The sequence below is a fragment of the Coregonus clupeaformis genome, chromosome 6 (genome assembly GCF_020615455.1).
Source record: "Coregonus clupeaformis isolate EN_2021a chromosome 6, ASM2061545v1, whole genome shotgun sequence".
Classification (NCBI taxonomy): domain Eukaryota; kingdom Metazoa; phylum Chordata; class Actinopteri; order Salmoniformes; family Salmonidae; genus Coregonus; species Coregonus clupeaformis.
This window is the reverse complement of record NC_059197.1, coordinates 27905293-27916063: the sequence shown is the minus strand read 5'-3', so window position 1 is coordinate 27916063 and position 10771 is coordinate 27905293. Positions and strand designations below refer to the sequence as shown.

Below are 10771 nucleotides of genomic sequence, written 5' to 3'. Positions count from 1 at the left end.
CCCAATGAAGAGAGTTTAATGGCAAAGTTAACCCAAACAACCCAATATTCAAGTCTATCAAAGTAGTCAGTGCTAAACAGAACTCCACCAATCCTTAGATAGAACCTCCATATGCAGCTTACTCTGGGTCTCTGTCTAAAACAGCGTTTCCCAAACTTTTTGTTTTTTTGCCCTAACACCTCAAAGCTTGACATCATTGTAAAGGATTCAGACAGGCTACACGATCACGACAACATTTATAATCACCATCTGAGTGTTTAATGTATGGATTATATCGATTTTGTCAGAGCTATTAAAAAAAAGAAATGTTACTGTGAGTCTTCCGTGGTTGAATCCATAGTAACATAGTTTTATTAAAACATTTATTTCATTTTCAGTAGATGCAGTCGTATGCATTTATCATCGCAGTAGAAACACTGAAATTAAACTTTTGAAATAACAATCTCACATAACTTTAGTAATAGCAGGTTTATTAGGGTTACAACAGCAAGTTGTGACATGTTTTGGCACAAATCAAAGTAACACAATAAAAAAGGTGTTAAAAGGTAAAATCCTACGGCCAATCTATTAAAATGACAAAAAATGGTGTTCACTTACAATATTACAAATCGGATCACGAGTTGGTCAATGTGTTACCAGAAACTATAAGCATCAAACCAAATAAATGGAGAGGTTCTATGAGCTCTGCCTAAAAAACATTACTTCCTACATATTAAAGTACTTGGTTGAGCCCGGGTCCAGTCAGCTTGTGTTTGGCTCTCTCTGTCACACTTCATTGACTTCATCACCTGTGAAAATGTCAAATCATCAATAGAACATTCCCTGCTTGGCCTAGGATTTGACTCCCTATAAAACAGTGAACATATACAGTTGAAGTCAGAAGTTTACATACACCTTAGCCAAATACATTTAAACTCAGTTTTTCACAATTCCTGACATTTAATCCTAGTAAAAATTCCCTGTCTTAGGTCAGTTAGGATCACCACTATATTTGAAGAATGTGAAATGTAAGAATAATAATATATATAATATGCCATTTAGCAGACGAGAATGATTTATTTCAGCTTTTATTTCTTTCATCACATTCCCAGTGGGTCAGAAGTTTACATACACTCAATTAGTATTTGGTAGCATTGCCTTTAAATTGTTTAACTTGGGTCAAACGTTTCGGGTAGCCTCCACAAGCTTCCCACAATAAGTTGGGTGAATTTTGGCCCATTCCTCCTGACAGAGCTGGTGTAATGGAGTCAGGTTTTGCAAAATTTTCTTTACTCCCCATGACAAATATATAGAATTGCAGGAAATTAGCTTTACAACTAAAATATTTATCTCAAGAAGGGGGCCACTGAATGTTTTGCCTGGGAGGTGCAAATCTCACTTAGGGCCCCAAAAAGGCTTGGGCCGGCCCTGCATCTTCATTCCTGTCATTTAAGCATGAGTCATGTAGGTTTGTTTATAGAAAGGTTATGTACTTACTCTCTGCACATGGGGAGCTGTATTCACTCACAGCTTCATCACCTGAGAACAGAACAATGAGAATGCAGAGGTCAGTTCCTTTCTAATGATATCTTTGCTTCCCTTTCAGTCAGTCAACATCCTTAAACTTCAACTTAAGGGGTGAACCAATGGGCCCATACTGGTGATTTCTCGTTTCCTTCTTCCGGGAACCAGAGTTATGTACGTAACCCAGACAGGTATGGCAGTGCCACCAAACACTGAACAAATATATAAATACAACATGCAACAACTTCAAAGATTTTACTGAGTTACAGTTCATATAAGGAAATCAGTCAATTCAAATAAATAATTTAGGCCCTAATCTCTGGATTTCACATGACTGGGCAGGGGTGCAGCCATGGGTAGGCCTTGGAGGGCATAGGCCCACCCACTGGGGAGCCATGCCCAGCCAATTATATTTTTGTTTAGTATAAATATTTCAGAGAGAAAGGGGTGTTTGGAAACTGGGTAATAGAAACTGGTAGTCTTCTATTAATAGACAAAAAAAGCAACATCCAAAATATCTATATACTATTATTATTTCCAATTAATGGTGCTCTTTTATTAAAAGGACGTTTTGACACTTTTCCAAAGTACTAATATATCTAGGACTAATATACCCTATGGGCAGTGTCATTCATTTTTGTGTGTGTGTGCCTGTTTTGCATGTTATTTTGGCATTAATACGTGTCTCATTTCAGTTTGCAAACAATGTAAAAAATATAATAATCATTGAGTTAATAAAGCCGCATACAAACATGGTGTCTTTTTTGCTTTCTTGAGTAAGGCAGCTCCAAAATTCAGGTGTTTCTAGCCTAGCTCAGTGCAGTGGTAATGTTCTCCAATTACGCCATGATTGACTCAGTGTTCTGTCACTCATGGGGACACTATGTCACTGCAAAATCTACGGGTAGAGCTAGGAAATTCAAGCCCCTTGGGTGCTGCCATAGAGTTACATTAGAAGTGCCCATCCAAGAAGGCTCAAGGTCATTGGGCACAGATAAAATGACGTCAAATCACGTTATATCTACTGTAACTTTGATTGTCAACATTATACTTTCTTAGCTAGCAAGCTAGCAGTCATCATCATGAATCAAGTCAACAATCTACTGGCAAATCCTTTTCAATCCTTGTCATATGAAGAGAAATTGTGACGAGAAATTATAGATAAAACATATCGGTGCTCATCGGCCTTTGGACATAAACATTACACAACAAGTTGGAAATCGCAAATTCAACAATGAGTGGTTTGGAAGGAATCAGTGGCTAACGGGCAAGCCTTGCAAAGCAAGCACTAGCCTGCTATTCAGTGGAGTGTGTGTGTGTGGTTCAAGTCTGGGTTTAAGGGTCTCTTTTCCAAGCTTAAAAGGACAAACATTCAACATTGGCCATGCTTTCAATCCAGCATGACTTCTGCCGCGTTCAAAACAACGGGAAACTCGGAACTGGGAAATCTCAGACTTCAGTGAGTTCAAGACAACTGGGAACTCAGGAAAATATGTTTTGAACGGTCATCCAATTCGGAATTCCAAGTCGGGAACTCGGGCCTCTTTCTAGAGCTCTTCAGTGACCTGAAGATCACTGACGTCATGATTCAACTTTGTTCTTTTTCCAGAGTTCCCAGTTGTCTTGAAAGCACTTCATCAATAAGTGAATCGATGACATCGTCCCCACAGTGACCGTACGTACATACCCCAACCATAAACCATGGATTACAGGCAACATCCGCACTGAGCTAAAGGGTAGAAAGCTGCCGCTTTCAAGGAGCAGGACTCCAACCTGGACGCTTATAAGAAATCCCGCTATGCCCGCCGACAAACCATCAAACAGGCAAAGAGTCATACAGGACTAAGATTGAATCCTACTACACTGACTCCAGCGCTCGTCGGATGTGGCAGGACGTGCAAACTATTACGGACTACAAAGGGAAGCCCTGCCGCGAGCTGCCCAGTTGCACGAGCCTACCAGACAAGCTAAATTACTTTATGCGCGCTTCGAGGCAAGCACCACTTGTTCCAGACGACTGTGTGATCACGCTCACCGTAGCCGATGTGAGTAAGACCTTTAAACAGGTCAACATTTCCCAAGGCCGCAGGGCCAGATGGATTACCAGGACGTGTACTCCGAGCATGCGCTGACCCAACTGGAAAGTGTCTTCACTGACATTTTCAACCGGTCCCTGACCGAATCTGTAATACCTACATATTTCAAGCAGACCACCATAGTCCCTGTGCCCAAGAAAGCGAAGGTAACCTGCCTAAATGACTACCGCCCCGTAGCACTCACGTCGATCGCCATGAAGTGCTTTGAAAGGCTGGTCATGGCTCACATCAACACCATTATCCCGGAAACCCTAGACCCACTCCAATTCGCATACCGCCCCAACAGATCCACAGATGACACAATCTCAATCGCACTCCACACTGCCCTTTCCCACTTGGACAAAAGGAACACCTATGCGAGAATGCTGTTCATTGACTACAGCTCAGCGTTCAACACCATAGTGCCCACAAAGCTCATCAATAAGCTAAGGACCCTGGGACTAAACACCTCCCTCTGCAACTGGATCCTGGACTTCCTGACGGGCCACCCCCAGTTGGTAAGGGTAGGCAACACCACATCTGCCACGCTGATCCTCAACACGGGGGCCCCTCAGGGGGGCCTGCTTAGTCCCCTCCTGTTCTCCCTGTTCACCCATGACTGCGTGGCCAAGCACGATTCCAACACCATCATTACGTTTGCCGACGACACAACGGTGGTAGGCCTGACCACCGACAACAATGAGACAGCCTATAGGGAGGAGGTCAGAGACCTGGCAGTGTGGTGCAAGGACAACCACCTCTCCCTCAACGTAATCAAGACAAAGGAGATGATCGTGGACTACAGGAAAAGGAGGGCCGAGCACGCCTCTCTTCTCATCGACGGGGCTGTAGTGGAGCAGGTTGAGAGCTTCAAGTTCCTTGGTGTCCACATCAACAAACTATCATGGTCCAAACACACCAAGACAGGCGTGAAGAGGGCACGGGTCCTCAGATCCTCAAAAAGTTATATAGCTGCACCATCGAGAGCATCCTGACTGGTTGCATCATGGCCTGGTATGGCAACTGCTCTGCCTCCGACCGCAAGGCACTACAGAGGGTAGTGCGTACGGCCAAGCTTCCTGCCATTCAGGACCTCTATACCAGGCGGTGTCAGAGGAAGGCCCTAAAAATTGCCAAAAACACCCTAGTCATAGACTGTTCTCTCGGCTAACGCACGGCAAGCGGTACTGGAGCGCCAAGTCCAGGTCCAAAAGGCTTCTTAACAGCTTCTACCCCCAAGCAATAATATTGCTGAACAGCTAATCAAATGGCTACCTGGCTATTTGCATTGACACCCCCCCTCCCCCTTTTTAACACTGCTGCTACTCGCTGTTTATCATCTATGCATAGTCACTTTACCCCTACCTACATGTACATATTACCTCAACTAACCTGTACCCCCGCACATTGACTCGGCACTGGTACCCCCTGTATATAGCCTCTGTATTGTTATTTTATTGTTACTCTTTTAAAAAAAATTGTTACGTTTATTTAGTAAATATGATATGGGGAGGGTTTGGCCGGGGGTGGCAATCCTTGGCTCATCGCGCTCTAGCGACTCCTTGTGGCGGGCCGGGCGCCTGCAAGCTGACTTTGGTCGTCAGTTGAACGGTGTTTCCTCCGATACATTGGTGCATCTGGCTTCCGGGTTAAGTGAGCGGGTGTTAAGAAGCGCGGCTTGGCGCCTCATGTTTCGGATACGCATGACTCGACCTTCGCCTCTCCCGAGCCCGTTGGGGAGTTGCAGCGATGAGACATTGATCGCAATTGGATATCACGAAATTGGGGAGAAAAAAAATACATAACTGCATTGTTGGCTTGTAAGTAAGCATTTCACGGTAAGGTCTAAACCTGTTGTATTCGGCGCATGTGACAAATCAAATTGATTTGAAATCCAGAGAATGCCAGACTTTGATGACAGTTTGATGACAGAATTTGCCCACGATGGGCCACCGCACCACCATTCTGTTCAAGTGAGCACAGCAGTCCGAAAATGTATTGTATTCTGCTGCATAATTGATGTAATATGCCAGGGAGATATGTATACTGTAGCTAAGAAAGTAATACTAAGTGTATGTTGTGTAGTAAGCTGTTAGTAGCCCTAGAGAAATGTAATAATTGAATATTGTAATAGCTTTCATTGTCTGCTTATATGCCTCCTTTATTTGTCCTACGGTACTGACTTGGTGTCCAGGGAGAATACTGTAAGAACGGCCCATGTTCTGAATTCTGTCGCTGTACATTTCAAAAGTGCTGAACAAATAGTTGACTTCATCCGTCCTAGCTTGATCCCGCTCGTCGTCCCCTTATGACATAGTTTGTACATTTCAATTGTCAGTAGACACCACATTTGTTTAAGCAAGTCAGCCATCTTTTTTTTTAAGGCAGTAAAATTAGGCTGAATGAACTGTTTCGCTGCCAGACAAGGTTTTCTGCGCATGAGATCACGTTTTTACTGTCTGTGTTAGATGGAATTCTTACTTGTCTGGTAGTAGTCATACACTTTCACCACAGCTGGTTTCAGATTCCTCACAGGCACATCCTCCTCTATGGCCAGGCTGTACGTCTTAGTTTCCTTCTGCTTAAGCTGGAAGAAAAGGAATAATACATTTGACACTGCAGTTCATGTTATAGATTCACACAGTGCTACTGTATAAAACATCCACTACAGTCTTACTTTGATGTTACTGTTCAAGTTAAATCCACTGTGTGGATGCAAATGAGACCACATCCAAAAAGGTTTTCTGTAACCGATAAAAACAGCCCCGTTTAGATGCAACATTCATTATTCATGTTCCTACCCCATCTAGGTAGATGATGACATGTCCTTCCTCCAGGTCAACTCGTTTGACAGTGGGGTCATTTTTCAACTGGAATAACAGAACACAGGTTAACATTGTCATAGACAGTACAACTGATACGTTCAAAGGACAACTACTGGAATTCACAATACAATAATACATATTTACACGTTAAGTTTGCTGAAAAACGCAGTTGACAGTGAGAGGACGTTTCTTTTTTTGCTGAGTTTACTTACAATTAGAACAGACGCCATTATCATGAATATACATTAACTAATCCTGGAGGGGATTATACTGGAGTGTTCCCCAACTTGGTAAAACTCCTGGCCCTGATTAAACTGTATGTGTGTTCCCCTCAACAGAGGTTCTCTTATTGACTCACAGGCCTAAGGGAGGACTTGTCCAGGACGAAGCCGGAGAGAAGCTTGACATTGATGATCACCATGTTGGTCTCCTCTCGCCGACCGTTGTACCTGTCAGTCACACCGGGTCAGATGCAGGATAGATATTATCTTAAAGGTGCAAATATGCAAAAATTCTACTAGTTAGCCTAATTTAAGTTTGTGACAAAACAAGCAAGAGAATCATTGTACCATCTAAACCACTTTGAAATATATTTTCAATAACCAAACACATTTTATTTTCTGCTGTTTGAAGCTGGTGTACAAAACCGAAAGTAAAAATGCGCAAAAACTAAACTTAAGAATGGGAAGCATAAAAATAGCGCACATAGAACAGATCTACCGCTTCTTAGACTTGCTGTCAATGAGAATGACAGATCTAAAACTCATATTTCTATGTGAATTCGGTCAGGTCACCCAAAAAGTTACATATTGCAGCTTTAAAGATACCTTTAACACTTTGAAATGCATCTACACACTGGTGGTTCAGTCCCTTTTTTTGGTGTCCTACCAGAATCAGTCAGTTGCTATTTCAAGGGTAAAAGAAATAGCACTGTACCTGACATTCACAGAAACTATCAGAGATTTCTTGGTGCCGTTGCATTTCCCAAGCGTCTGTGTTGAGATGTTGAAAGCAGAGAAGTCAGGAGGAGGGGGAATATTGTAGTGCATGGAGATCTGAAATTACAACAATACCATTGAGATGCATGAAATCAACATACATATTTCAACGTACAGTACTCATGCATTTCCGTTAATGCTGAAATTCTAGGGTTGAAACAACAGTGTGCTCTACTGAACACAAACCAGATACTCAGTACTGCATGTACTGAGGCAGCAAAGGGCAAATGACTGGAGCCTGACCTGCACAAACACGCAGCTCTTGCCCTGTGCCTTGATGTTGTAGTCCCCAGGGACCTCCTTCAGCTGCTCCTCCTGATAGAGCAGCCTGTTGTTCTGATTTACAGTGAACTCCATCTTCAGGCCTCTGGCCGAGCTCACACTGACTGTACTGGCGCCCTCTGGACTGAAGGTGGCGGCGCCGTACTTGGCCAGGGCCTGCAGTGCTACCACTGTGTCCTGGTGACAGGCGAAGAAGAGAGGTACCGTTGCAAAAACAAATCCAGATCAACTACAGCTTGGGTATGGATGGAGAGAATCAATACATATGAAGAATGTAAAATGAAGCACAACAATTCAAGGAAATCCATGTGTTGTGTTATGAAATGATTGTAAGGCTTTAATCAAATCAAATTTTATTTGTCACATACACGTGTTTAGCAGATGTTATAGCGGGTGTAGCGAAATGCTTGTGCTTCTAGCTCCGATAGTGCAGTAATATCTAACAAGTAATATCTAACAATTTCACAACATATACCTAATACACACAAAACTAGTAAGGAATGGAATTTAAGAAAATATACATATATGGACAAGCAATGACAGAGCGGCATGGACTAAGATACAGTAGAATATTATTGAATAGAATGCAGTATATACATATGAGATGAGTAGTGCAAGATATGTAAACATTATTAAAGTGACTGTAAACATTAAGTGATTAGTGTACCATTTCTTAAAGTGGCCAGTGATTTCAATAGGCAGCAGCAGCCTCTAATGTGCTAGTGATGGCTATTTAACAGTCTGATGGCCTTGAGATAGAAGCTGTTTTTCATTCTCTCGGTCCCAGCTTTGATGCACCTGTACTGACCTCGTCTTCTGGATGATAGCGGGGTGAACAGGCAGTGGCTCGGGTGGTTGATGTCCTTGATGATCTTTTTGGCCTTCCTGTGACATCGGGTGCTGTATGTGTCTTGGAGGGCGGGTAGTTTGCCTCCGATAATGCGTTCGGCAGACCGCACCACCCTCTGGAGAGCCCTGCGGTTGCGGGCGGTGCAGTTGCCGTACCAGGTGGTGATACAGCCCGACAGGATGCTCTCAATTGTGCATCTGTATAAGTTTGTGAGGGTTTAGGTGCCAAGCCGAATTTCTTCAGCCTCCTGAGGTTGAAGAGGCTCTGTTCCGCCTTCTTCACCACACTGTCTGCGTGGGTGGACCATTTCAGTTTGTCGGTGATGTGTATGCCAAGGAACTTGAAGCTTTCCACCTTCTCCACTGCGGTTCCGTCGATGTAGATAGGGGGGTGCACCCTCTGCTGTTTCCTGAAGTCCACGATCATCTCCTTTGTTTTGTTGACGTTGAGTGAGAGGTTATTTTCCTGGCACCACACTCCCAGAGCTCTCACCTCCTCCCTGTAGGCGGTCTCGTCATTGTTGGTAATCAATCTACTACTGTTGTGTCATCTGCAAACTTGATGATTGAGTTGGAGGCGTGCTTGGCCACACAGTCATGGGTGAACAGGGAGTACAGAAGGGGGCTGAGCATGCGCCCTTGTGGGGCCCCAGTGTTGAGGATCAGCGAAGTGGAGATGTTGTTTCCTACCTTCACCACCTGGGGGCGGCCCGGCAGGAAGTCCAGGACCCAGTTGCACAGGGCGGGGTGCAGACCCAGGGCCTCGAGCTTGATGATGAGCTTGGAGGGTACTATGGTGTTGAATGCTGAGCTATAGTCAATGAACAGCATTCTTACATAAGGTATTCCTCTTGTCCAGATGGGATAGGGCAGTGTGATGGCGTCTGTGGATCTATTGGGGCGGTAACCAAATTGTAGTGGGTCTAGGGTGACAGGTAAGGTAGCGGTGATATGATCCTTGACTAGTCTCTCAAAGCACTTCATGATGACAGAGGTGAGTGCTACAGGGCGATAGTCAGTTAGTTCAGTTACCTTTGCTTTCTTGGGTACAGGAACAATGGTGGCCATCTTGACGCGGCTAGGGATGCCGTCTAGGCCGGCAGCCTTGCGGGGGTTAACATGCTTAAATGTCTTAATCACGTCGGCCACAGAGAAGGAGAGGCCACAGTCCTTGGTAGTGGGCCTCGTCAGTGGCACTGTGTTATCCTCAAAGCGGGCGAAGAAGGTGTTTAGCTTGTCTGGAAGCGAGACGTCGGTGTCTGCGACGTGGCTGCTTTTCCTTTTGTAGTCCGTGATTGTCTATAGACCCTGACACATACATCTCGTGTCTGAGCCGTTGAATTGCGACTCCACTTTGTCTCTATACTGATGTTTTGCCAGTTTAATTGCCTTGCGGAGTGAGTAGCTACACTGTTTGTATTCTGCCATATTCCCAGTCACCTTGCCATGGTTGAATGCGGTGGTTCGCGCTTTCAGATTGGCGCGAATGCTGCCATCTATCCACGGTTCCTGGTTAGGGTAGGTTTTAATAGTCACAGTGGGCACAACATCACCTATACACTTCCTGATAAACTCAGTCACCGTTTCAGTGTATTCGTCTAAATTATTTTCGGAAGCTACCTGGAACATATCCTAGTCCGCGTGATCAGAATCCACGCTTCAAGAGTGTTTTGATTGGTCAGCCCAGCGTTGAATAGTCCTTAGCACGGGTATTTCCTGTTTGAGTTTCTGCATATAGGAAGGGAGGAGCAAAATGGAGTCGTGGTCAGATTTGCCGAAAAGAGGGCGGAGGAGGGCCTTATAACCATCCCGGAAGTTCGAATAGCAATGGTCGAGAATTTTGGCAGCGCGAGTACAACAGTCGATAGATCTTCGGCAGCCTAGTCCTCAAATTTGCTTTTTTTAAAATCCCCGGCTACAATAAATGCAGCCTCAGGATATGTGGTTTCTAGTTTGCATAAAGTCCAGTGAAGTTATTTGAGGGCCGTCGTGGTATCGGCTTGAGGGGGGATATACACGGCCGTGACTACAACCGAAAATTTTTTTCTTGGGAGATAATACGGTCGGCATTTGATTGTGAGATATTCTAGGTCGGGTGAACAAAAGGACTCGAGTTACTGTATGTTACTACAATTACACCATGAGTCGTTAATCATGAAACACACACCTCCACCCTTCTGCTTCCCAGAGAGATATTTATTCCGATGAACTGAGAACCCCTCTGGCTGGACCGATTTCG

At 44.3% G+C, this 10771-nt stretch overlaps 1 protein-coding gene across 3 annotated transcripts in view; it reads right to left on the bottom strand.

Annotated features, from left to right (window-relative positions):
• Positions 1-325: 325 nt before the first annotated feature.
• LOC121567612 (alpha-2-macroglobulin) overlaps positions 326-10771 on the bottom strand; it is a 49957-nt gene continuing 39511 nt past the window's right edge. For all 3 annotated transcript variants that reach the window (XM_041877792.2, XM_041877793.2, XM_041877794.2), the window contains exons 30-36: positions 7645-7860; positions 7340-7458; positions 6762-6852; positions 6380-6448; positions 6060-6165; positions 1477-1518; positions 326-788 (exon numbers count right to left, since the gene is read on the bottom strand). In XM_041877792.2, the coding sequence (XP_041733726.1) occupies positions 766-788; positions 1477-1518; positions 6060-6165; positions 6380-6448; positions 6762-6852; positions 7340-7458; positions 7645-7860 (666 nt within the window). In that variant the 3' untranslated portion in view covers positions 326-765. The remainder of the gene's footprint in view (positions 789-1476; positions 1519-6059; positions 6166-6379; positions 6449-6761; positions 6853-7339; positions 7459-7644; positions 7861-10771) is intronic.